Raw genomic sequence first — 27,210 nt, 5'->3', positions numbered from 1 at the left:
AAATATGAAAAGCTTGATATTTTCTGCTATTTTTGTGGGTCCATTGGACATGATATGCATTTTTGCAATCAAAAAGAGAAATATCGGATAGATATGTTGAAGTGTGGAGGGTCTCCCAAGGATATAAAAAACAACTTTTCCTTTATACTGAGAGCAAATGTGTTCTTTAATGGAGTTGTGAACTCTTGTCTTATGTCAGTAACGTTCTCCGGAACACCGCAAAAACCTAGATTTGATCAGATATTAGCGAGGAACAAAGGTTCACTGGTGAAAAGGAATTGGAATGGGGTGGGTTTTCTTGCAACACCACCCAGGAGTAGACATGTGGCACATATCTCTGCCACGAGGTCTGCAAGTATAGAGGAGAGAGAGACAAACTCTTATGGGATCATAACGGACACCTCAGGCAATACGACAAACTTTGTAGTTACCGTTGGATCTGCAACATCGGTGGGCCCAATAAATAATACTAGCCCACAAAGCTCAGAGTCAGTGGACCAAAGCCCAAATGGACAAAGGCCTCTCATCTGGGCCTACACATGGGCCAGCTAAACAAGATGGATCTTTAGTAATTTAGGAACCGACTTTTTGGGTAGCATGATTATGGACATGGCCCTAGACTTGGCCTCTGGACCAGAAGCTATGAATCAGGCCTAACACAATACATCTATCTCTGAAGAGGTCAGGGCTACGGTGAGCTTGACTCAAGCATCTCTTAGGTTAGGCTCTCTAGTTTCTGAGGATTATATCTTGGGAATAAGAAAAAAATCTGATTTTTGATCCCGCCTCTCCCAACAATCTGCCTTCTTCCCTTTCCAATGTAATTATTCCATTCTTTGAAAAATTCAATACAGATGAACCTCTCCACACCGCTTTACCCACTACTACAGGTAAGCCCAACTTTTGATTCATCGGTCTACCCACATGTGGCAGGGGGTACAAGACTATGGCCTCTCGAGGACCGAGGAAATGTGGTGTAACAGAAAGAGTAACAAGAAAATCCAATATGTTTGTTTAGGAACAAAGAGGAAAGCAATAGCAAGATTCTATGATGATATGAGATGGATCAGATTCTACTGGACCAGGAGGCTGACCCGTCAGATTCCACCTTACAACAAATGGAATTTGATAAGGCAGCTAAGATCGACGAGGTCACAAATGTAATGACTACCATGGCCAAGGAAAAGTCCAGATACTCTACATGGTGAAAGAAACTCCGCCTACTTCCATGCCACTATCAGAATGTGGGAGTTAAGAGCACAAATCATTGAGATAAAGAACAGAGAAGGTGTCTTGCTCAAGCAACAGGATCAAATAAAGGGTTTTATTATTAAGGAATATCAGGAGAAATACAAGAAGCAGCCAGTGGAGATGGATGCAACTATGATGAATCTGATCCCGAACCTGGTTACTATGGAGGATAATGCTAGGCTATCAGCTATGCCAACCAGAGATGAGGTCAGAGAGGCGGTGTTCTCTATGGATGCAAATAGTTCCCCGGGGCCCGACGACTTCCAAGGCATTTTCTATCACACCTTCTGGAGTAGTATTGGACAGGATGTTAGCTCGGCGGTTATATCATTCTTTAGGGATAATGTCCTTCCCAGAGGCATGAACTCTAGTTTTCTCGTCCTTGTGCCAAAAAATACAAATGCGATAGAGGTGAACCATTTTAGACCGATATGCCTTAGTAATTTCTTGTTCAAGATTATCACCAAGATTCTTTCTTTGAGAATTAAAGCAATTGTGAGCAAGATCATTAGTGGAGAGCAGCTGGTTTTTATTCAAGGCAGATCAGGCACAGTGGGCATTGCTCTGGCATCAGAAATGGTAAATGAATTAGACAAGAAGACTAGAGGTGGGAATATGGGCATCAAACTTGACATCACTCAAGCTTTTGATACCATTAGTTGGGAGTTCTTGCTTGAAGTGCTTAGACGATTTGGCTTCTGCAACCAATGGTGCTCCTGGATTTCTACTCTTCTCAAAAGTGCAAGCATCTCTGTTATGATCAATGGTGGTCCATATGGGTTCTTCGGGGCTGGCAGAGGGCATAGGCAGGGGGATCCTCTATCCCCCATTCTGTTCGACATTGCGGAAGATGTCCTTAGCAGAGGATTGAATTGGCTATTTCTCTCGGGCAAGATAAAACATATGACGGCAGCGAGAAAGTGCCCTAGCCCCACTCACATTTTGTTTGCGGATGATGTCTTCATCTTTGCAAATGGAGGTATACGGGGTCTTAGGCTACTTAAACTTCTACTAGAAGTCTACGAGTAGTCTACGAGTCAGATATTCAACTCATCTAAAAGCAAGTTGTTCCTTGGTGCAATGGATAGTGATAAGAAAGCCAAAGTGATAGATCTTTTTGGTATCTCTGAAGGGTCTCTCTCTGAGAAATACCTGGACACCCCACTTTTTAAAGGAAGAGTTACACGAGCAAGTATTCAGCTTTTGGTGGATAAAGTGAAGAGAAGAGCGAGTGGTTGGACAGGCAAAATGCTCTCTTTTCAAGGAAGGGTGGTCATTGCCCAATCAATTCTTAACAGTTTGTCATTGTATAACATGTCTGTGTACAAGTGGCCATCAAAGTGTATCAAGGACTGTGAAGCTGCCATAAGAAACTTTGTGTGGTCAGGGAATCCTACTGTGCAAAAGGGTATTACCCTTAAATGGGATAAGGTGTGTAAGCCTCTGGAGGAAGGGGGCTTGGCCTTCGAAGTTTCAGAGAGATGAACTTGGCCCTACTCATGAAGCTTGCTTGGGCTTTCCTTGCAGGATCTACTGAATGGAGCTTGTATATCCGAGCAAAGTTCAACACGGCCTCAGGTGAGCTGATTACCTACTACAAAAAATCCTCTATCTGGCCAGGCATCAGATGGGCTCTGGAGGAGTTGGCTCCTAACCTGGGCTGGTTAGTGGACCAAGGCAAAGAGCTTAGACTGTGGCAAGATGAATGGGTTGGAGTTGTTTTAGCGGATAAAGTCCAGGGGGTTCACTGGAGGGCCCTCAAAGCTAAGGTCTCTAACATTATTACCGAAGGGCAGTGGAACATTCCAAATCAAGTACTCCAAGTCTTTGCTCGAGCGGGAATAGATATTAACACCTTGTCGCCGCCTAGTGTAGATGCCGAGGACGTTAGAATCTGGAAAACTGCTATAGATGGCCATTTCACTGTCAAAACTGTCTTTGACTCCATTAGGAAAAAAAGGCAAGTGGTGGGCTAGCATATATGGGTTTGGAATAAGCATATGCACCCTAGAACAGCTTGTTTGGCCTGGAAGCTTATTCATAATGCGGTGCCAACTGATGACCGGGTAAGAAAACGAGGAGTTCACATGGTTTCCCGATGCAGGCTCTGCAAAAAGGAAGAAGAATCGGTTGGCCATTTGCTTTGGTAATGCGAAGTCACAAAAGAGCTATGGTCATGGCTCCATGGAGTGCATAAGCTACGCCCAAGCCTTAGTCTTCAAGGTGTCATGGTTACCCCCAAGATGCTCAGTCCTATCAGACAAGAACTCTGGAATGCAACTGTTGTCCACCTTTTGGCCCAAATCTGGAAGACGAGGAATAGAATTTACTTCAAGGAAACAAGGCTAAACAATGCCGACATAAAGAACGAAGTTACTAAAGGTACCAAAGCCTCGGGTAAGATAGCCACAAGGTACATGTATAATACTGCTGATGACTTGGAAGTGCTGCAGTCTTTTAATCTTCAGGGAAGAGCAAGGGGGAGTAGGATACAAGAAGTCAAATGGATTCCACCCGATGATGGCATTATCAAAGCAAGTATGGATGGCTCCTCTTTTGGAAACCCAGGGATTGGAGGAGCTGGGGTCATCTTCAGAGACCACATGAATCAAGTAGTTGGGGTCAAGGCCTGCGGGCTTGGGATTACCACTAATTTTCACGCCGAATGTTATGCGCTTGTCATGGCAATGGAAACGGCAGTGGTTAATGGATGGCAGCAACTATGGTTAGAAAGCAATTCTCTAGTAGCGATCCTGGCTCTGAGCACAGACAAACCACCTTGGGTTCTCAAAGCTCGGTGGCTGAGAGCGACGCAACAACTTACCAGCTGGAGAATGATGCATACCTTCTGAGAAGCGAACTTTGGGGCCGATGCAGCTGCCAATATGGGTTCATCACTGAACCAAGGTGAGGGACGGTGGAGCTCTTCTAGACCCTGTTATATCAGAAACTTAGAGAGCCCTTATAGGACATACTACCGATTTTGCTAAGTTTGGTTTTATGTTTTATATACCAAGGGTGCGGATAAAACAGGTGGGCGGGAAATGTTTTGGAGTGCTGGTCCAGTCAGAGGGAAAGCGTAGAACTTGAAGCATGTGAGATCTCTGAGATGGATCGGACAGCAACAAAGGGAGCCTAAGCTTAAGCCCAGGAGCCTCACACTGGCAATCTACAAGGCCTGTCATGGGCCCAGTGTATCTTTTTTTTAGCACCTTTTATATGACCTGGCTTCTAAAAGCCAGGGATGAAAATACATCACCCTCGTTGTAATATTCTTTTATTTATTTATAATATATCCCTACTTGCATGCAAAAAAAAAAGCAATAGCAAGTACAGAAGAAGAAGGAGAAGACATGGATAATAATGGTTGGGTGTGAAGAAGTGTAAGATTCATTGAGAAGAAGTAAAAAAAAGGCAAAGAAAGATGTTGATGAGATGAGGGCTAAAGGAATGGGGCATCTGCTTATTCCTGATGACGCTCCTATTATCTCTGTTTCTAGTGACACTATGGAGACCAGCGAACCATCAATTACTTATCATTCTCTGGACTCAACTGAACCCTCTGAAGAACCAAATGAAGATATTCCTGAAGATGAGATTCCATCTCAAGAACCAACTGAATTGTCGGATCTCAATATGGTGGCTTATAATAATGAACAACATGATTTGGTCTCGGTAGGTAATGCTCCATTGGATTTGCCTCAAGGAAGTCAAGATTGATAGGATATAATTCTGATGATAGTATCTCTCAACCTCAGCCTTTAGCCATAGATGCTTCGCCTGTAATTCAGTCATAGGCAACAAGGTCCTGGTGAAAGCTCAAAGGCTCCAAGGGGTTCTAATAGTGGATATTATGGTGATGAAAGCTCGAGTGTGAGCTCTGAGTCGTCAATCAGTGGAGGTCTGTGTGGTCCTCCTCCAGGGTTCGCGGTGGCTATCCCCAAACAGCTGCCTCGTCAGAAATAATTCACGCCGAATTGCCGGGGAATAGGTTCCTCCACGACAGTTCAAAATATGAAGAATCTAGTAAGGCAACACCAACCAGATATAATTTGTTTGTCAGAAACCAAAGTGGGTGAAATTAGGATTAGTATGTTAAGTAAAGTGATTAAGTATGAGAGCTTCTTCTGTGTTCCTGCTTCTGGGCTTCGAGGTGATCTTGCTCTTTTCTGGAGAACTGGAGTCAATCTTGAAGTACTAGGAGCAACAGCTAATCAGATTATAGGTAAACTTTCTAATTTTAATAGTCTTACTCCTTGGCACTTTAGCTTTGTTTATGGAAAACCTAATGCTCACCTTAGACATAGGTTTTGGTCTGAATTAAGGGAAAGTGCTCATTTTATTCCTAGTCCATGGGTGTTATTTGGTGATTTTAATGCTATAAGATCTCTTAATGAAAAGGTAGGGGGTAGGTCTATCTTTACCAATTGCATGTTAGATTTTAATGAGTTGATCAATGACCTTGGTCTGGTTGATCTGGTGTATAAGGGCCCTAAATTTACTTGGAATAACAATAGGAAAGTTAAATATAACATCCTAGAGAGACTGGATTGGGCCCTAGCCACCCCTGACTGGTTTGATCTTTTTCCTTCTATGATTGTTAAAAATATTGTTAATGCTACCTCGGATCACCTCTCCTTGATGATTTAATCTTAAACTTGTGGTTGAGAATGCGGATAGACCTTTCAGATTCTATGATATGTGGTTAAAAGATGTTTCTTGTAAACATGTTATAGATAGGGCTTGGAATGCAGTTACTTATGACCTGCCTTATTGGAATGTGGTCCATAGAGGCATAGACTTAAAAATACTGAAAAAAGTCTGAAAACTTGGAATAAAAATATTTTTGGGAATATTTTCTATAACATAAAAAGAACTCATAAAGACCTTAATAGGGTTCTACAACAACCTTTCAATCCAAATAATCATAAGAAAGTTAAGGTTCTAAAACCAAGACTGTTTGATTGGTATGATAAAGAGGAGGTCTTCTAGAAACAAAAATCTAGTCAACATTGGATTAAAGAAGGGGGCAGAAACACTAAGTTTTTCCATTTGTCTATTGTTTACAGAAAAAGAAAAAATAATATTGATAAAATAAAGGATAATGAGGGCAACTGGAAGGAGGTGGGTCTAGCTGTAAAAAACTATTTTGATGAGATTTATGCTTCTGATAACCCAGCCTGTTAATAATGATAACATTCTTAATTTGTTTACTTCTTGTATTACTGCTAGAGAAAATGAGATTCTTATTGCTTGCCCCTTTGGAGAAGATATATGGCATGTTGTGAGGAAGATGGGTGCTCTTAAAGCCCCAAGCCCTGATGGCTTCCAAGGCACTTTCTACCAACAGTGCTGGGATGTTGTTGGTCCCTCTATTATTGATTGTTAAGAATTTTTTTATTCAAAGGTGCATGAATCCTAGCTTTAATGAAACCTTTATTGCTTTAATTCCTAAGATTTCCCATCCATATCATATGTCTAAGTTCAGACCTATTAGCTTATGTAATTTTTCTTATAAGATTATTTCTAAAATTCTTGCCAATAGGCTCAAAGCTTATATCAATAAGATTGTTTCTCCTTTTCAAGGAGCTTTTATAAAAAGAAGAAGCATAGGGGACAATATTGGCCTTGCTAGTGAGATTTTCCATAATATGAAACATATGAAAACAAAAAAAGGTTTTGTAGCTCTTAAGATGGATATGGCAAAAGCCTATGATAGAGTTGAATAGTTCTTCATAGATAATATTTTCAAAAATCTTAGGTTTAGTGACAAGTGGAGACTCCTCATCTCCCAATGCCTTTCAACTGTTTCTTTTAGAGTTTTGCTGAATGACTCACCCCTTGAAAAGTTTACTCCTTAAAGAGGTCTTAGACATGGAGATCCTCTCTCCCCTTACCTTTTTATTCTAGTATACGAAGCTTTATCTAGGATGATAGCCAAAGCTGAGAACAATAGGGATATTCATGGTATTAAAATCATGAGGAATATAATGCACCCCTATCACTCACCTCTTTTATGCAAATGATCTCATCTTGTTCACTAAAGCTAATCTAGCTGAAAGTGGGAAGCTCAAGAGCATTCTTGAGGACTATTGTGAAGCTTCTACACAAAAGATTAATTATGATAAGTATAGTATTTATTGTATTAAGAATATACATAATATGCACAAATTTTTTTTAAAAAGATTATGGAAAATGAGGTTTTTTTATAAAAAAAAAATATATAAATATCTGGGGGTCCCTATCGTTTTATCACATAAAGAAAAAGGATGACTTTTATTACTTAGTGGATAAAGTACATAGTAAGATTAAAGGGTGTAGAGCAAAAGTCATAGCACAAGTAGCTGGGAGGACTACCCTCATACAAGTTATGGACCAGGCCACACCTTTATATGTTATGTTCACCTATAAACTCCCAAACTCGATCTACTTGTAAGAAGATGGATAAAACATGCAGGAACTTCTGGTGGTATGGCACAGAAGAGAGCAAAAGCATCCACACTATTGAGTGGGATGACATATGCAAACCTAAGGCCTTAGGAGGCCTAGGACTAAGGAAAGCTGGTGATATGAACAAGGCTATGCTAGCTAAGCTGGATTGGAAAGCTATCACTGATACATCCTCCATTTGGGCAAAAACTTTCTTGGCTGCTTATGGGAAAAACTGGTTTGATATAAAAGTAGACCCTCCACCTAAGGCCTCTTGGTTCTGGAAAGGAGTCCATAGATCAGCTAGAGGTATTCTTCCAGGTACAATATGGAGCATTGGGAAGGGGGAAAAGGTTAATGTGATGCAATAACCTTGGATCCTCCTAAATGATACTCCTATTACTCTGAGAGATATTGGACCTGACAGACCAGACCTCGAGGACCTAAGAGTGGGGGACTTGATGTTAGATGATGGTAATGGATGGGACCACAGTAAGGTTGTGACTCTTTTCTCACCAGATATAGCAAATCTGATAAAGCAAATAGTTATCAGACCATCTAGCTAGTACAACAAAACTGATAAAGTCAGATGGGTAGGAACCAGAAATGGCATACTATCTGTAAAGTATGTGTACCAGTTTCTGAAAAAAGAGGAATGACAAAGGTGCACATCTTCTTTTAATTCTAAAGCTATAAATACCCTTTGGAAAACTCAGATAACAGCCGGCCAGCAACCAACTTCTGCTATGGAAGATGTACATGAACATCCTCCCTACAGATGATCTTCTGTCAAGAAGGAACATAAAAGGGGAGTATACTCCTCCCTCCATGCACATTTTCTGCAAGTGTGAATGGATAAAATTGATTTGGTTTGCTTCTGATTTGGGAGGCAAAGTAGAGGAGATGGCATACAAGTGCATATGGGAGTGGTTGGATATGTTCCTTGAATGGAACAAGGCCAATGATCCGGCCATTGCAAAAAATTAAAGGGAGTTCTAGCAACTATTATCTTGCAAGAGATATGGGAATGAGGAACAAGACTAAATTTAAAGGCAAATTCCCTAACAGGGATAGTCTCATAAGGAAAGCTTTTGCTAAGTGGAATAGATGCATCCAAGCTTTTAGAGAGAACCAGGGAGTTGGAAATACCAACACAGAAATTCCTACCTTAACTCCTTATGTGCAGTATACTAGTAACTTTCCCTTGATTGAATCAAATATACTTGTAATTAGGTTTGATGCTACTTTCTGTAAGGAAACAAGGTCTGCTACAACGGGGGCTTTAGCATGGGATGGGGAAGGCAATCTGATAGGAGCAGCCACTAGGAGATTTGAAACAGGAAGTGCAAAGGAAGCAGAGATGGTTGCACTAGAAGTTGCTGCAAAACTAGCTAAGAGCACTGGAGGGACCTCTATTTTGTTTGAGGGTGACTATAAAATAGTAATTCAGGATTTACAGAACACTCTATGATATATTGGCGGTTAGAGCCTATTAGGTCTATGATACTTGGCTTGCGTAAGCCTTTTTTTTTTTTTTGTCAGTTTAACTGGATTAGTAGATTATCTAATGTAGAAACTCATGATCTCACAAATTGGGCTATCCATAATCAAGATATGAACTTACTGCCTAGTCATCTATTAGCATGTAGTATTGATGTTTTAAATAATATAAGATATGTTTGTACCCGAGAGGGGAAAAAAAAGATGTTTATTTCACATTTTACTAGGTATTAGTAGACTAGTAGTACAGCAAACGAGGACCTCCTTTATGCCCATGTGAATATGTGATAGATCATTCTCCACGTAATATCAATAAAGATTACTCATTAAAAAAAACAAACAAAACAAAAAAATATGCAGAATTCAACTTCAGTCCTCGGTTTCAAAATAATAAAAGACCTTCTTTGATTGAACTCAATTCCTTGAGAGCGTCTCTAATGTCCATTCTATCAACTGTTAATTCCTTCGAACATGCCAATCCAATTCTTACCATGGAACTTAAGCTTTCGTTTATTTGATTTATCACACTAGTAGTTCCATTGTGAGGTTTTTTAGATTGCAACCTCATATCTACGATATCCATCACCCCCAGAGGTAAAGCCATTCTAGAATATTCACGAAGGCTGAGTCCATCCTTGAACATGTGATCTGTTGGTCTCTTTCCTGTCAACATCTCTAGCAAAAGTACACCATAACTATATGTATCCCCTTGTTTAGAAACCTCAGAACCCATTCCATACTCTGCATTTTTTTCATAAAATTATTGGTAATTAAATATTTACTTTAATGCCATTGTTTATATCTAATGGCATTTTTTCTTGTAGTTGTAACTTGTAACATTATGAAATGAACTTTGGATATAAACTACAACACTAAATCAAAAGGCGTACCTGGAGGAATGTACCCAATAGTTCCTCTGAGTGTAATCGAATTAGTTTCAGTTTTGTAGGAAGTGTTGGTGTTGTTGGAAAGAAGTTTTGCTGCTCCAAAGTCAACAACATGGCCAGTCATGTCATCAGAAATGAGAACATTGCTTGGCTTCAAATCACAATGAATAATAGGCATTTCACAATAATTATGAAGATAATCGAGAGCTGAGGCAACATCAATTGCTATGCTTAACCGGTGATATAAGTTTAAAGTTTTTGGTTGATGTTGTCCCTTTGAGCTTGGATGCAACCAGTTATCTAGACTTCCATTAGGCATGAAGTTGAAAACAAGAGCTTTAAAATCATTACCACTAGAATCCACACCCGAGCAAACAGTTAAGATCTTGAGTAGATTTCTATGTCGAACTCCTCTGAGGGCTTCGCATTCGGCCAAGAAACTCTTGGAAGCTCCCTGTCTCATGAGGTCAAGTACCTTCACTGCAATTAAACCTTCATCGTGGTGAAAAATACCTTTGTAAACAGATCCATAACTTCATGCGCCAATCAAGTTCTTCAAGGAAAATCCATCTGTTGCTTTGTGAAGATCATTGTAAGAAACACGTGTGAAATCTCCGCAAGTTTTTCCTAAAGAAATTTTGTTTTAGGTTGTTTCCACAAATAGATTATAAGGAACATTGCCACCAAGAAGGATGGGATCAGTACACCAAGTGTCACCTTCAAAGTGACAAGCAACTTATGTTTCTGGGTTTTGCATTTAGGTAACTTAAGTTTAGGAATGCCACCACATATCTTGTTGTTTCCAACAACTGAAACTGCACTTGCATTTTGGAAGATCCCTTGTATTGGTACCTCACCCTCAAAGTTATTGAAAGATAGATTTAGTCTTTGTAATGAAAGCTCCTCTAGTTCTTTAGGAATATTTCCAAATATGTTGTTTCGTGAAACATCCAAAACTTGAAGGCCTTTCAGATCACTAAGTTGAGAGGGAAGGGGTCCTTGGAAAAAGTTACCCTGAAGATAGAGGTATTCCAAACTCGAACAACTACCAAGTGTGCTAGGAATTTCACCCACCAGCTTGTTCTCAGAGACATTAAGGTACCCAAGATGTTTCAAGCTACCAATTTTGAAAGGTATAGACCCATCCAATGAATTATGGGATAAATCAAGGGTAACTAAACGAGAAGATAGGCCAATCTCTTGCTCTAGTATGGGGCCAGTAAGATTGTTACAAGAAAGGTCTAGTATCTGCAAATTTTGGTTGTCTAGACTTGAAACAATGCTTCCTTCCAACCTGTTGTTTGATAGATGTAGAGAATATAACTTGGACATGTTAGTTATGGAAGAAGGGATCTGTCCTGATAGCTGGTTGATACCTAGATGCAATTCATGTAGGTTTTGGAGATTTCCAATGCCCATGGGAATACTACTAGTCAAGAAGTTGGAAGACAAATCTAAAAAACTCAAATTTTGGAGATGCCCAACTCCGATAGAAATATTTCTAGATATTTGATTTCTACTCAAATCCAATGTACTTAGTTGACTTGACAAATTGGCTACCGAGGCAGGAAGAACGCCACCAAATCTATTGGTGCCCACCCCAAGAGTATGTAGATGACTACAATTGGGTAGAGATGAAAAGAAATCCAAATCTCCAGACCTACCGCTTCCAAGATTGTTATTGTGAATAAGGAAACATGTAAGTTCTCTTAGATTTCCTGCATTGGTAGGGACAAATCCGCTAAATTGGTTGAGACCAATATCAAGCTCTTGGAGTTTTGTAGCATTATTGAATAAAGAAGTAGGAATGGGACCAGAAAATTGGTTTGTCCCAATTAAAAATAATTTAAGATTGGGAAGTAGAAGACCGATCTCATTAAGAACTTCCCCATAAAATGATTTTCTGGTATCGAAATAGTTTCTAAGGCTGATAGATTATAAAGAAAGGGAGGAAATGTACCAGAGAGTTTACATGAATCGAGTACAAGAAACTTGAGTCTCTTCAACTGTCCAAAAGTACTAGGAATACCACCAACCAAATTACTATATGATATAGACAGAGCTTGAATAGATGTTAGGTTCCCCAAGGAAGGTGGAATTTCTCCAGTTAGCTTGTTATACCCCAGAGACATATGAACAAGTTTTGTAAGGTACCCAAGCTCCACAGGCACGTGTCCAACAAGCTTATTGAGAGCACAATTGAGGTTTATGAGGTTGGAACAACGGGAGATATTAACGGGAAATTTTCCTACAAGAGAATTGTTACCCAGAATAAGATCTTCTAGTCTAAACAAATGACCAAGCTCATGAGGAATTTCACCTTGAAATCCGTTGTCAAAGAGGAGTAGGGTTCTCAAGAAATAGAGGTTTCCAATATGAGGTGATATGTGTTGGAATCTCTTGTGTATTTCTAAATACTAGTGTGTGTGTGCAAAGTGGAGGAGATGAACAAATGGTATTCTCGCCACTTTATTGCATAGTAGATAGTCCCACATTGGTTATCCACCACATCGGGTAGGGTTCGGGCCTGGGCTTGGGCTTACTGTTGTGGGTAGTGGTTTGACCAATAGCCTAAACTTGTTTTGCCTTTTTCTTGAGCAGCAAGTTTCAGTGTTCTATTAGGAGTTGGTCTCTCTTTCTCCTAACCTCTATAAATAGGACTGTGAGTCCATAGAATCATAGACTTGATCAGAAACTCAACTCAGAGAAACAGAAAACTCAAACCAGTCCTTTTCTTCTTCTCTTCTTCCCGCCCCGAGAGAGAGTTATATTCTGTTCTAGAGGGTAGTCCGTTTCTAGTGCAAAGTCGCTGCTGTTAACCATTGAATCCTGTGGAGGAAAGACGCCCGCCGTTGCCTTCTCGCACCATTGGAAGGGGCGAAATCTTTCCTTAAGGACCTCTAATCCGCGACCTTGGTTATTCCCTGCCATCGCTGTCCTTGTTTCTTTATTGCTATCTGTTCCTTCATTTCTACTTTAGTTCTTTGTGATCATACAACTATTCTAACAATCTTAAGGAAAGATTTTTGTAGTAGAACTATTAGTATTTTGAAATAGTGGGGGATTGTTGGAATCTCTTGTGTATTTCTAAATACTAGTGTGTGTGTGCAAAGTGGAGGAGATGAACAAATGGTATTCTCGCCACTTTATTGCATAGTAGATAGTCCCACATTGGTTATCCATCGGGGGTAGGGTTCGGGCCCGGCTTGGGCTTATCATTGTTGTGGGTAGTGGTTTGACCAATAGCTTTAAACTTGTTTTGCCTTTTTCGAAAGAAAGAAGTTTCAGGTGTTCTATTAGAGTTGGTCTCTTTCTCCTAACCTCTATAAATAGGACTGTGAGTCCATAGAGAAAATAGACTTGATCGAAACTCAACTCGAGAAACGTAAAACTCAAACCATCCTTTTTTCTTCTTCTCTTCTTCCGTCGGCCCCAGAGAGAGTTATATTGTCGTTCTAGAGGGTAGTCCGTTCTAGTGCAAAGTCAGTGCTGTTAACCATTGAATCCTCGGAGGAAGACGCCACTCGTTGCCTTTCTCGCACCATTGGAAGGGGCTTAAATCTTTCCTTAAGGACGACCCTTTAATCCGCCGCTTTGGTTATTCCGCCATCGCCGTCCTTGTTTCTTCATTGCTATCTTGTTCCTTCTACGTTTCTACTTTAGTTGTTGTGTTCATACAACTATTCTAACAATCTTAAGGAAAGAGTTTTGTAGTAGAACAAAGGAGAGTGCTTTAATACGGCAATCAAAAGATAAGTCTTTTACTTTGAATTATTTTTGTGTTATTGTGTTATGACTTTAGAAATTTTCTAATAATTTCGTTTTTGTTAGGGAAACCAATTAAAGATTAAATATTTATTGATCTTTTGTGGTTTATCAAACCCTATATGGTTGTAGACCTTTCTCCTACGTTTGTGGGAGTCAAATATGAGATTTCTATCAAGAAAAACGTTAAAGTTCGTCTTTTTGACTGCTGTGTCATTCGTTACGGAAACTGCTATAACTTTCAGCTCAGAACTCGGTTTTGCAATCCGCTTTTTGGGTTGAAAAGCTGATTCAAAGAAATTTCCAGTGGTATAAGGCTTGATACCTAATTCTTCATGAGCTGGTTCAGAATTACAGTTCTTTTGAACTGTTTTTTCTAGGAGGAAAATATGGTAATCCGATTTTTCAATCGGTTAGGTATCGTATTCTTTCACTCTTTGCAATTCTTTTGGTTTGATTATATGGTGATATTCTTGCCTTGAGTTGCATGCTAGTTTTTCTTAGAAGGAAAATCCCTAAGCTTAAACTTCTTTAATAATCTAGTCAACAAATTATACGTGTTTATCACTGAGGAATTAATTGGTTTGACTAGAAGTAGTTTGATATTAATTTTCTTTGTACATATGTAGATGTATGTAGATGGTCTAAGAGAGACCTTAAGATAGTTAATATCAACCACACTCAAATCTTGGATAGTAATTATAATGTATTCAATGCATAATTGCTTATCTTTATTGAGTGAACGTGTTGTTAGGACGATGGTTATAATTGTACTTGTTGTGAAAAATACATGTTAGATGAAGTAACTTGTAGCTTATATTCAATATAGCATATGTTAAAGTTGTGTAGTATGCTAGTTTTGGATATTAATCATCGTGGATTTACTTTTTAAACTTGATAATAGTTTATTGGTAAATTTTTCTAGTTGAAGACATTAATGGATTGAGCCATTAGATGTTGTGGGTAGTACTTGAGGTCTTGTTGATAGGGTATTCTATCTTACTTGAGCTCATATAAAAAAAGAGGAGGTGGAGTCCTCAGTTGTTTTGCATATTCAGTGGCTAGATTTGCTTAAATATTGTATACTTTTTTGTTGAGGGAGGGGTACAGTTTAAAGTTTACTTTTCCCGAACCTATGATATGATATTTACCATGTTTGGCATGAATGCATTATTTAGCATTGACATGAAGTTTAACCATGTCATATATTATTAAGTAATGAGCATCGTTGTTCACGAGAGGAAACAATATGGGAAACAATCAATATCCTCTTAAACCTAATTTAGTCAAGGAGATGTAAGGTAATGGTTTGTCTTCTTAGACAATATCCTCCAAATGACTATTTTAGACAAGGAGATGTAACGCTTGTAGATTGTCTTATTAGGCATTATCCTCCTATGACTATGGATAAATAGCCAAGGTGATGTACAAGTCGTGGATTGTCTCCCTATGACAGTTGGAATGTTGAATGATGAAAAGAAGGATGATAATGATATTATCTCGGGCAAAAACTTTTTTTTCATCTAATTCTTCTATTCTTTAAAATTCATTTGAATCACTTGTGGATTTCCTTTCATATAGATAGCATGAACATAATATGACTATGTTTAATATGATCTAGAATCATAGACTTGAGTAAAGTATATATTCTTGTCATAAGAGTGCATTTTATTGTTGTTGTTTCTTTTAGTGTTTGTAGCGGTATAATGTGTTTTGCATGTAAGTTTGATTAGGTTGAGTAACCATTGAACTGGGGGGGTAGTGACCCATATGCATGACATTGTTTTACCATAGTTCATCTCACAAGATAATTGGAAAGACATCGAACTACAAAGTATGGAAAGGTCTTGGGCCTATCCAAAAATGTTTCAAAATGTGGGGGTGTCTTGCCAAGGCTATTGTGAATGAATCTAAAAAGAAATATATATTTTTTTTTTTTTGAGACCTAGAATTATCAAGTAGATGTTCATTGGTGAAACTCATAATAGTGATGTTTGTTTAGGTTGTCATGAGTGATAACAATTTTGTAGATACCACACTATTATTGAATGTCTTATATGCTAATTTTATTTGAGGTTGTGCTTTTCGAGAAATTAGCATAGAGAGTGGTTGAATGTTCATAATGAACTACATAAGATAATCCCATTATTTCTGCACAAGAAATTTGGAAGACTATCAATGAGTATTTCCACCATTAACGGTGATGATGTTTATATGTTTCTTAAGGAAGATTCATTAACCTATAAGGAAGTTTGTCCAATCTATGAGAAGTGTCTTTTTGAAGGATACAACTCCTATAAACCGGACTCTTGATTTATTGGGAGATCTATAGGTTGAATTGGATCTTCAAGAGAAAACTAAACGTGATAGTTGTATTGCAAAATACAATGTTAATAATAATAGCCAAGGGTTTCAATCGGGGACAAAATTTATACTATTTTGAAAACCTTGCTCATATAACTAGAATTTCTTTCTACGAATTCTAACGACTCTAGTTGAGTAGTTGTGCGGAACTACAATACCAAGTAGTACAGGTGATGAAATGAAGGTATACAATTTAGTTAAATCTTTGTATGAGTTGATTCAAGCCTATAAATGACATGAGCAATTCAACAACATATTAGTGTCATATGGATGTCAAAGTACCGTTGATAAAAAAAAAAAAAAAAAATTGTGTACTTTTCTTTTAGAGCAAAGCAAGACATATGTGTTAATCTCTTTGTTTAGATGATTTAATATCATGAGTGCTAGCATTGAGAATGTGTATGAGACAGAGAAATTCCTATTTGAAACACGCCATAAACCGCCATTGAAAATGATAGTTTATTATGTTGTTAAACTCATTTTCAGAATCGCTATATTCAGGTTGTCAAGATGTTGACGTTTGAATATGGTTCAAGGCCACACCGCAGACTTTAAACCGACCGCCGGATGGTATAGGGAATTTCGGGCACTACGAATTGAATGACCGGTGAATATAGGAATTAAAACTCATGTTGGTCTCATTATATTGTTATAGCACTTAGTAGAAATATTTTTCATTGAAAAGTATGGGTATTATGATAGTAAGCATGTGTTAACACATTTTGTGGCAAATATCCATCTTATGAAAAATAATCTCCTTATGTTTTCTCATACTAAATATGTCAATATCATTGGTAGCCAATTGTACTTGATGGATAATGTATGTGAGACATGACATTGCCTACATTAATGGAAATCGAAATGATAACCCATTGTGTCCTTATAAGGAACTTTGATGTATATTGTCGATTATCCAAGTACTATAGCAGAGCCATTGATTATGGATCGATATTTAGTAGATTTCCATCAATGTTAGAAGGGTAATATGTTATAAACTGGATCCAAGAATGTTTATGTGTTTACCTTTGGTGGAAATTGAGTGTCTTAGATATCATCCAAGTTTTAATCGCCTTTAGAAAAGGCATGTGATGATGCCGAGTGGGTTAGCAACCTCTTGGCAAATCTTCCCATTGGCTCTAAACAACCCTCGATGTGTATATGCTTTGTAACCGCCTCATTGCAATAGCTAAGACATGTTATCTTATGTGCAATGGGAAAAGAATACATGTAAGTTGAGATATAACTTAATCAAGCAATTTGCTAGAGATTATGTTAGGTTGGACTTAGTTTGGCCACATGTCTAAGCGCACCACTTCTTTGGAGGCAAGTGGTTATATCGTCGAGGGGATGGGACTTTTGCCTTAGATAGAGGGCTTATTAATCGACGGCAACCCCACCTATGTGATTGGAGATCCCATGAATTAGGTTCAAAGGGAAAAACAAGTCACCTCGCCGCCCGGTATGCTATTGTCTTTCTTTTGAGACGCCCCACCCTATGACTAGATAGCATTATTGTATACTTTGTATAACTTGAATAGCAATGAGAAAAGGTCGAAGTTATTTTACTCTTAATGGAATCCATAGTCTATTATTTTTATGAGATAGTGTATTCTAACCGCTATGTACACTTGATGGATATCCACCTACGTGAATGTAGAACTGGTCGGTTCTTATGAGTATTCGTGCAAGTACTCTAGAGCATTCACATAACACAGCAAATGCAAGGGCCAAAAAAAAAGCCAACAACCGCAGACGCAGGGCATATAATGAAAGAGCAATGTGGGTGCATGTCCTCTATTTTACTACAAGGGAATGTTGGTTCAAAGATTTTTAATCCACCACTTTCACGTATTATAAGACATGTTACCCTATGGTTGGTTCAAGCCCGTAAAAGCACCAATATCTTATGCATTGTTTTTCGATTCTCTCGGCATTTCGTTAACCCATTTCTTTTGTAATATCCTATTCCAAAATAGTGGGGGACTATTAGTATTTTGAAATAGTGGGGATTGTTGGAATCTCTTGTGTATTTCTAAATACTAGTGTGTGTGTGCAAAGTGGAGGAGATGAACAAATGGTATTCTCGCCACTTTAGTGCATAGTAGATAGTCTCACATTGGTTATCCACCACATCGGGCGGGTAGGGTTCGGCCCTGGGCTTGGGCTACTTGTTGTGGGTAGTGGTTTGACCAATAGCCTTTAAACTTGTTTTGCCTTTTTCTTGAAAGCAGCAAGTTTCAGTTTGTTCTATTAGGAGTTGGTCTCTCTTTCTCCTAACCTCTATAAATAGGATTTGGAGTCCATAGAGAAAATAGACTTTATCATAAACTCAACTCGAGAAACTCAAAAACTCAAACCAGCTTTCTTCTTCTTCTTCCCCGGCCACCGAGAGAGAGTTATATTGCCGTTTAGAGAGAGGTAGTCCGTTTCTAAGTGCAAAGTCGTCAGCTGTTAACCATTGAATCCTCGTGGAGGAAGACGCCACCATTTGCTTTTTCTTCGCACCATTGGAAGGGGCTTAAATCTTTCCTTAAGGATGCCTTTAATCCGCTACTTTGGTTATTCCCGATTCTGGCCGCCCTTGTTTCTTCATCAAGCATCGCTCTTTCGTTTCTACTTTAGTTGTTGTGTTCATACAACTATTCTAACAATATGCGGCCGACTAGACCTTTGCAACTGAGACTCAAGACTGTCACCCTTTGATGTCTTTGGCTGCATACTACTCCTTCCCAATCACAAAAATGGTGAGAATCATTCCACGATGCCATAACGTTGTGAGGGTCTAGATTTATTTGAGATTTGAATGCTAGGATGTTGGCTGAAGACAATCTCAGTGCTAAAGAAATGCAGCTGAGAAGGACGGCAAGTAAGTGAGAAAAACTGAACATAGTCATAACTGAATGGAACTTTATTAAACATAAATAAGAAACAACTACACATTCATATTGTATTATATAGAAAGGATACTCAATAGTATTTTACAAATGTCATTCTCGTATGCAGTAAGTACCAAAACAATATGAGCCAGCAGAAACTTGGTTCTGAACAGATCGAGAGCTTGACTATCGACTTATTGAGAACCAAGCAATTTGACCCTCCACACGGAGGCCATTGTCATCTGTTTTTATCATTCATAAATATGATAATGATTACTCTGACCGAGTTCCATACCCATAAAATTTTCATTAAAAACAAAAAAGTTCTGAAAACCCATTTCTCTTCTCTTAAAAACGAGCTGCCCATTAATAAATGTGTTGTAAGTATAGATCATGTGCTTCTTGAAAAAGCTGTACGATTTCTTGCTCTGATCACGCCGTCTGTCACTTTGTTGGAGTTGACTTGAGTGGAAATTAGCTTGATGAGATCGTGATTTTTTTTGTTGGAGTCTAACTTTTGAGATTTGAAATTTATGTTGCGCTGATTTTTTCAGGAAATTACTTGGAATGATAGATCAGTTGCTCTTGGCAAAGGTGATTTCTACAGGCAGATTGCAATTTTCTTTTTTCACATTATTAGTTACCACAATCCTTTGCATGTTACTTTATGAGATTGAGACTGTAGCCAATATTTATGGTTCCAAGACGAAGCACGATTGGAACTCATAATCACTTTTGCTACAATAACTTGAGCATCATGAAGTAAAATTATCTGATGCTGAATGCATAGGAAATACAAATGCTTTGACAATGATTCAGATTAGATGGATGCACACATACCGTGTCAAATTTAATAAAAGGTGATCCATAGACGTTAGGATGTAGTAACTAGGTATTTAAAGTGAGGGTTACCCGAGTTGAATTAATTTTATGAGAATAAATCAGAGATAAACTAGACCTTGTTATGAAATTGTTTGCCCAGTGCTAGTTTAAAATGTACTTGATATTGGCTTTAAAATGATGTTACCACTGGTGAATGTACTAATAACTGTGATGTCTCTTGTAGACGCCATCTTTGTAGTGGAAAAGTTGGAAAATGGTAAGTCTCGCGGGACCTATTGTCATGTTGACAAAGGTCCCATCCTCTGTTCTCTTGTGCCTCAACTTTTCCACTATGTGTTAGGGATCTACCCCAACCAATACGACGAATTTAGAATCTAAAAAACTCAGAAGAAATAAACAAAAAAGAGGAACACACAGATATACGTGGTTAGGCAATTGCCTTAATCCACAAGCGCACCACAATTCACTATTATCAAGAAGTAGTTACAAACACTAATATATCTCTCTCAAGCAAGACTCGTCATTTTACGCTGCTTAGTAGTGATGAATAAGTAATCAAATGAGATAGTGTTCAATGTGAGTTTAAAAAACGTATTTTAGCTTTTCTTGGTGTCTTTTCTCATATCTAAACTAGGGTAAATATTATAGATATAGTTGTATTCAAACCTTGGGCTTCTATTGATTATGTGGACGTGAAAGCATACATTTTTGTATGCTTCTTTTCTTCTTTCTTCTTTTGTAATTTTCTCGCAATACCATGATGCCTCTCACATTCCTATCCCGAGCCAAATTGGGAAAGTTAACAATTTTTTTATTAATAGACCCATTATATTTTGCTAAATTTTGTTATTTGCCTACTTTTTAGGGCACGAAGTCGGCGCCGTCTTTGTAGTGGAAAAGTTGGGAAATGACAAGTCTTGCAGGACCTACTTACTTGTTGACAAAGGTCCCATCTTTTGTTCTCCTGTGCCTTAATGTAAATTTTTCCAAACAAGATCATGTGATTTATTAGAGAGTAAGTAGTGGTTAGTTTATATTTTTTTTAAATAAAAAACCTCATGTAGTTGGGTAGTTGAGATATTCATGACTTTAGAAAGTTATATCTCTTCAGTGAGTGAGAAAACATATTGTTATTAAGAGACCTATTATCTTTTGCTAAATTTTGGTGTTTGCCCACTATTTAGGCACGAAGTCGACCTGGTGATTATAGTGGAAAAGTTGGGAAATAGTAAGGCTCGCAGGGCCTACTGTCATATGGATAAAATTCTTATTTTCTGTTTTCTTGTGCCTCAACTTTTCCACTGCCAGCTGAAGATGAAAGGGGGATGATTTGAACCAGAAATCAGGAATGTGAACAAAGAGCGAAGATTTTAGATTTTTCCAAACAAGAGGATGTGTTTTATTATAGGGTAAATAGTGGTTAGTTTTTATTTTTTTGAAATAAAAAAAACTCAAGTGGTTGGGATATTCATGACTTTGGGAAGAATTGAAGTGTTTGCGGTATTGATTTTACAGTCAAAAAGGAAATGCATATTAAGAAAAAGATCGGAAGTTGCTACATTGCATGTAGCAAGACTTGTCATTTTTCGTGGCTTACTAGTGATCAATAATCAAAGGAGATGGTGTTAAATGTGAGTTTTTTCTGTCTTCATAAATAATTTGCTTCATTTTGTGTACTTAGTTTTTTTGGATCATAGGAAATACATGGTCTTGATCCTTTATAAGTCGCAGAGTAGATACTTATTTGATTATTTTATGGTTCATGTTGACTTCCATGGGGCAAAAAAACGTATTTTAGCTTCTCTTGGTGGGTGTCTTTTCTCATATCTATACTAGTGTAAATAATTTAGATACAGTAATATTCAAACCTTGGGATTTTATTGATAATGTGGACATGAAAGCATACTTTTTTTTTATGATCTTTTCTTTTTCCCCCTTTTAGTTTTCTTGTCAATACCTTGATGTCTCTCACATTCCTATCTCATTCAGAGTCAATTTGGGAAAGTTATTTTTCTTCAGTGAGAAAACAATTTCTTGTTAAGAGACCTACTATCTTTTGATTTAAAGAATATAATTTGCTCATCTTGATTTTAAGAAACTATTATGTTTTGCTAATTGTTAATGTTTATCAATTTTTTTTAGGCCAGAATGTAGACCTTGTTTTTACAAAGGAATGGTTGTTAGAGGTGAGATGGATCTGGCTGTGTTGCTATGGGCAGGTAATTTATAGCATCACCGTCTCATTTTTGTTGTATGTTTGCAATTGACGTACTAGTAGTATTACTGCATTATGACTGGCTCATGGTAACGTCACCTAATCTTTTTGCTTCTGTTAAATTGTTGTTACCCATATCATGACCATTGCCACCTCGGGTGAGCTTGCATCAACACGCCTGCATTTGATCAAATCTCCATCTGCTTTGGTCGAATCTCCATCTGCTTTGGTCGAATCTCCGTATCATGACTTTTGCTTCGCCTGTGATTGAATCTCTCTATCCCACTATCAGATCAGCCTATTGTGACTGTAATTTTATCTTGGTTTAAAGTTGCAATCTTTCGATATTTTTCTTGTTGTTTTGCATATCTTGATTGAGAGTTGCGATTTTTCATCCTGATTCCGATTTTTCATCTTGGAAAATTGGGATTGTCTCCTTGACTGCGGTGGGATTGCAGTTGGTACTGTGGAAATGTAAAGCAAGATCAAAGTATGTAGATCTTTGCGATATGGGGGACGTGTTATTTTAAATTGTTTTTGTGATTAATGTTTTTGGTTTGGGTATTTGGAATTGTGATGGATTTTGATGATTTTAAGTGTTTTGGGTTTGTGGTTATACATGCTAACAGGGAATGTGCATAACAATGTTAAGAAAAATAGCAAATCTCCAACTTGCATTGCGGAGAATAAAACTGCCATTTTCCGGCACTTGCCAATGCTGAATATGTATTGGAAGGGGACATTGTTAAAATGTGAGTTTTTAGTTGTCTGCATAGTGATTTGCTTTTATTTGTTATTGTTAGATGTTGATCTCATTTTTATGATATATGTTATTGGATAGTTTTCTTCTTTCTTTTTGGGTTTAGTTTCAATCCCAATCAAATGCCAGATTAACACCTACACTATGAACAATATTGTGTTATTTTAGTAGAGCTGAATTATGTGTTGAACGGTAGGGATATTGTACTTATTTCTTAGTTACTGGATACACTTACACTGGCCAAATTGTCAAATTCAAATTTAAAGAGAATGTATGGGAATTCTTGTTATATGGGTATCACATACCACACCACCAAAGGAAGAAATTTACTTACTACTACCTAGACAATCTAAACCATGAATTTTAACTTATTTTTGACATTTTTTAACAGCCCTGAAGATTCTTGAAGTAGTGTTAGCTCCAACTTGGTGACATTTTGTGGACTATGACCTGACATGGTGTGATGATAGATTACCTTCAGTATCACTTATCAGGTATTGTGAACTAAATGTGTATTGAAAAAGGTTATTTTCTTTTTTCCCTTAAATTTCCTTGACCAGTCTTTCTTTTTCTCATAATTCTCTGTTCGGCTATTTCTAAACAAATTACCTATCTCTCTGCAGTGCCAAAAAGAATATTCTGGGCGGGGCTCCACCTTGGTGACATTTTGTGGACTATGACCTGACATGGTGTGATGATAGATTACCTTCAATATTGTTTTTTATGAAAACTTATTATCTCTTCTTGCGATACGTTGTTTGGTAGTCGTAGTAACGTCATAAAACCTAATGAACCTTACACTTGGTTGAAAATATTAGTTGAAACATGAATTTTGTAGAATTTGTGAAGGTTTCATGCTCTGTTGCATGGGTACGCCCTAATTTCCTCTGTATCGCGTACCCGTGCCGTGCGGACACGGATATGGACACGGACACCCGGACACAAGCAAAACAGTACCCTAATTCTCAGATCTCGCCGTGTCCAAACCAGACACTCCGTCCCGTACCCATGCAACACAGGTTTCATGTACTGAGCAGCAGTATGCCCTTGTTAGGTTGTCATACCAAGTAATTGGTCTTATTTTTCATAGTAAATAGCTTGGTTGCTGTATTAGCTTATTGCTGAATATGAATCTATAGAATGCAGATTGAATTGAGTTGAAAGAACGAAAGATTACTAAGAGATATACCTAATTATAGTTCTCTTTCCACTCATTGAAAACTAATTGATCATCTGTTTCTACTGAACGCCCCATTTTCTTCCTCCTGGTATTCATAAGCTTCTGTTCTTGAATTCTGTCTAGCGGGATATTCGTCCATCTCAATAATGAGAGTAACTTGTTTAGTTTTTAACTTTTTACTTCCTCCTGCTGCCATATCAAAAACATTAGATGTTAATCAGAGGACAGGACTGGTAGAGATTTGTAAGTCTTCGTGGCACCCCATCATTTTTTTCATAAATTGAACTGTAGAGTTTAGATTCAGAGAAATATTTTAATCGTGGAATGGAAGATATGGAATTTTACACTCACGAATTAACATTAACAGAAAAAAGATTTCAAAGGGGATGAATCTAGACGTTGGGGTGGCAGATATTGTAAGGATTATCCAACTTAGTATTAATGATGTTATTATTTGTTTTCGTTACCAACGTGAATTTATCTCTGATCTAGTCTGCATGATTGTTTGTTCTCTTTTCTGAGGAGTGATTGACTTTCCCCCTCTCTCATACTTACATAATACCATCCTGTTACCACTTTAGTTTCCCTCCTGGTTGATATCATCTGTTCAACTTGTCCTCTTAAGCTTCATCTAAGACTTCTGATATTAATTTTTTCCATGTACGTATAAGATGTACATGCTGTCTCGCTTCACAGATTTCACTAACCAAGATGTTGTAACTTGATTGTTTAAAATACTAAAATAAGAAATGTCCGGGTAACCTTTACACTTTGAGGTTTGCTAATGAAAACCAAAATTTTGTATTTGTTTCATTTTTATCTTGATACTAACTTGATATTTTTTTTAGCTAAGGTGATACTAACTTGATATGTGTGCTCAGTTACCACTTCTTCGCACGGTCGTTGCTCAGTATATATATGCTTTGCCAAAAGCAATGTTCGGGTGCTCACTTTGTTACTGAACGGGGCACATTTGTGCGTATGTTTTCAGGTAGGATCCCCTTGGGTGTTGTTCGAAACTGTAACAGATTGGTTAAGATCAGCCCCTTTGATGTTGTTCGAAACTGTAACAGATTGGTTAAGATCATTGGATGTTCACTGATGCTCTTTACTTTTTTTATTAGAGACGTGAAAATGTTCAACGTGGATGGCACTAGATTTGTGTACTGAGATTCATTGAGGTACCTTAGAAGAATTTCCATTCATTGAAGCTGCTTCAGAGAATCAGACTGCCAAAGTCATGGAGGTGAGGAGCAAATGGTGCTCGCATAAAATTCAGGATGAAATAAACTTGAAGACGAGGCTTGCTGAGGAATTGTCCAGATTTAACAAAGTCTCTCCCCTCGTAACCGTATATTTGCAATGAACTAAATCTTTCAGTTCTTGGAAACTTTTGGACAAGAACTTGATATTCCGAGGGAAAAGTAAAATATGTAAGACTGGTCTATCTTTAATGTTATTACGCACTAGTTGCTATTGGTAGTTTCTTTTTGTCTTCTTCTGAAAGCCAGACCTTTTGATGTACTCGGCTGTCTTCACTGGGACTGCCTTTGCTTCATTAATTTTTTTTTTTTAAGCGCTGAAATCCATGTTTTTAGGAAGGAAAACAAATAAAAACGTGGCGGCAAATGCAGCCTTTCTGTTTTCTGCAACTAAGGGTGTGTTTGTTAAATTTTAACTCATGGAAATGAAATAATTTTAAATGGTATGTGTTTGGTAAACTGGGGAAAGGAAAGTAAAAACTGGGAAAAGGAATAATCATGTTTGTTTGCAAAAGCTATGGAAAGGAATAATTGTATTGTTGAGTGGAGTGTATTAGTAGTAAGTCCCTATTTATTTATTTCCTTTCCTTTTCTTTTTACAAAATTTTCAGGGGTTAGCTAAAGACACAACTTTTTCCATTTGTTTCCATATGGAAAAGCCCATTTCCTTTCCATGGATAAACAAACGCCTTAAAAACTATGGAAAAGGTGGACCACTCTTATTTTCCTTTCCTTTCCATAGTGTTTCCATCATAACAAACACACCCTAAAAATGTGGTGGCAATTTCCTTTTAAATTTTCAGTTGTGTTGGGGGGTTGTTCGAACTTGATGTAAGGAATTTTTTTTTGCTAACCTTATCTTCTGAACCCTTGCTGAGTATGTCTTAAAAACTTGATAAAAGTGATTAGGGTTAACGAATATTACCTCCCTCTATCAGTTGTTTGTTTTTGAAGTGTTACGGTATTGACCCCCGCTTTATGGCCCTTTGACTCTTCCATTAATTACATAAAAAACTCACGACAAGAAATTACCGCGAGATCGCACAACCTACGGCATCGGGTTGCCGCGAGATCTCATATCTCCTACGGAAAGTGGTTGTCGTGGGTCTTTTTTTCTTTTAAATTTCTTTTAATAGCCACCATAAAAAAAAAATTAGTTGTCATGAGATGGTTGTGTTAACTAAAATGAAGTCTTTGTTTGTGTTAATTATTAAAACTCTTCTTCATTAATTTAATCACAAATTTTTCTTATAGCAAATGAAAATATTTGCCGCGAGATAGCAAAATTATGCTTCGTTTGTACATTTTTTTTGTCATGGTTTTGGTGTTGTTCTTGGAATGTATAAAGAAACTTTAAAAAATAAAATAAAGTATCCATATGTCGTGTGTGTTTAATACGAAAAATTTAAAATAAAAAAACACAAAAAAAAAATATTCCGCGCCAACTGTCTGCTGTGGGCTGTGGGATATGGGATCTCGCGGCAACCAAATGCCATTGATTTTGCGATCTCGCGGCAACTGCCTGCCGTGAGATATGGGATCTCGCGGCAACCCGATAATGCCGTAGAACTATCTAGGCATGTGGGATGTAAAATGACACATAATAAATAACCATTATTATTTTACTTTTTGTTAAAGGAATGCCAATCCCATAATCCCATAAAGTGGAGTGCTAATACCGCGCCCTTTTTTAAAAGCTGGGGGCATAAGTTAAATCCAGAATGAAAGTGGAAATGGAAATCATTGGGTATGCTGCGTCTAATATGCAAACTTTACCCTGTTCTTAATCATTCTTTGAAGTTTACTTCCTTTAAAAAGGGCGTGTTAGTAACTACTCTAGTCCCACCTCTTGAATAGATCAATATCACAGTTCAACTA

General features: G+C 37.7%; 3 protein-coding genes across 39 annotated transcripts; all 3 read left to right on the top strand.

Annotated features, from left to right (window-relative positions):
• The first annotated feature begins 2,732 nt into the window (after positions 1–2,732).
• Positions 2,733–3,227, top strand: LOC147510882 (uncharacterized). Its single transcript, XM_086598281.1, has one exon. It carries the CDS (start codon positions 2,733–2,735, stop codon positions 3,225–3,227), a length of 495 nt encoding a protein of 164 aa, XP_086454407.1.
• Positions 3,228–3,668: 441 nt separating this feature from the next.
• On the top strand, positions 3,669–4,103 carry LOC147510881 (uncharacterized). The gene has a single exon (XM_086598280.1). It carries the CDS (start codon positions 3,669–3,671, stop codon positions 4,101–4,103), a length of 435 nt encoding a protein of 144 aa, XP_086454406.1.
• Positions 4,104–19,044: 14,941 nt separating this feature from the next.
• On the top strand, positions 19,045–25,555 carry LOC147510880 (uncharacterized). 37 transcript variants are annotated; one of them, XR_015219088.1, is made up of 12 exons: positions 19,234–19,452; positions 19,627–19,666; positions 20,781–20,930; positions 21,224–21,324; positions 21,431–21,546; positions 22,058–22,134; positions 22,589–22,620; positions 22,760–22,882; positions 23,282–23,384; positions 23,514–23,579; positions 24,952–25,061; positions 25,195–25,555. XR_015219088.1 is itself a non-coding variant. In XM_086602724.1 (11 exons), the coding sequence occupies exons 1-4, from the start codon at positions 19,216–19,218 to the stop codon at positions 21,247–21,249; spliced, it is 384 nt and encodes a 127-aa protein (XP_086458850.1). In that variant the 5' UTR covers positions 19,205–19,215; the 3' UTR covers positions 21,250–21,324; positions 21,431–21,546; positions 22,058–22,134; positions 22,760–22,882; positions 23,282–23,384; positions 23,514–23,579; positions 24,952–25,061; positions 25,195–25,555. The 37 variants fall into 37 exon arrangements, 11 of the variants coding, with proteins under 11 accessions (XP_086458852.1, XP_086458850.1, XP_086458847.1 ...); XR_015219094.1 differs by having other exon boundaries at positions 19,245–19,452; positions 20,781–20,891; positions 21,100–21,324; positions 22,058–22,439; positions 25,197–25,555; XR_015219076.1 differs by lacking the exons at positions 19,234–19,452; positions 22,589–22,620 and adding an exon at positions 19,045–19,062 and having other exon boundaries at positions 20,781–20,861; positions 21,100–21,324.
• Positions 25,556–27,210: the final 1,655 nt, after the last annotated feature.

Source organism: Coptis chinensis, chromosome 3 (genome assembly GCF_015680905.1).
Source record: "Coptis chinensis isolate HL-2020 chromosome 3, ASM1568090v1, whole genome shotgun sequence".
NCBI lineage: Eukaryota > Viridiplantae > Streptophyta > Magnoliopsida > Ranunculales > Ranunculaceae > Coptis > Coptis chinensis.
This window is presented reverse-complemented; position numbering and strand designations above follow the sequence as displayed.

Bases quoted from the DNA above. Each gene is read 5' to 3' on its own strand.
- LOC147510882 (XM_086598281.1), top strand. From the start codon at position 2,733: ATGAACTTGGCCCTACTCATGAAGCTTGCTTGGGCTTTCCTTGCAGGA.
- LOC147510881 (XM_086598280.1), top strand. From the start codon at position 3,669: ATGTATAATACTGCTGATGACTTGGAAGTGCTGCAGTCTTTTAATCTT.
- LOC147510880 (XM_086602715.1), top strand. From the start codon at position 19,216: ATGAGCCAGCAGAAACTTGGTTCTGAACAGATCGAGAGCTTGACTATC. The intron at 19,486-19,626 runs GTACGATTTCTT...TGATTTTTTCAG, and splicing joins ATGTGCTTCTTGAAAAAGCT to GAAATTACTTGGAATGATAG. The intron at 22,883-23,281 runs GTGAGTTTTTAG...ATTTTTTAACAG, and splicing joins GAAGGGGACATTGTTAAAAT to CCCTGAAGATTCTTGAAGTA.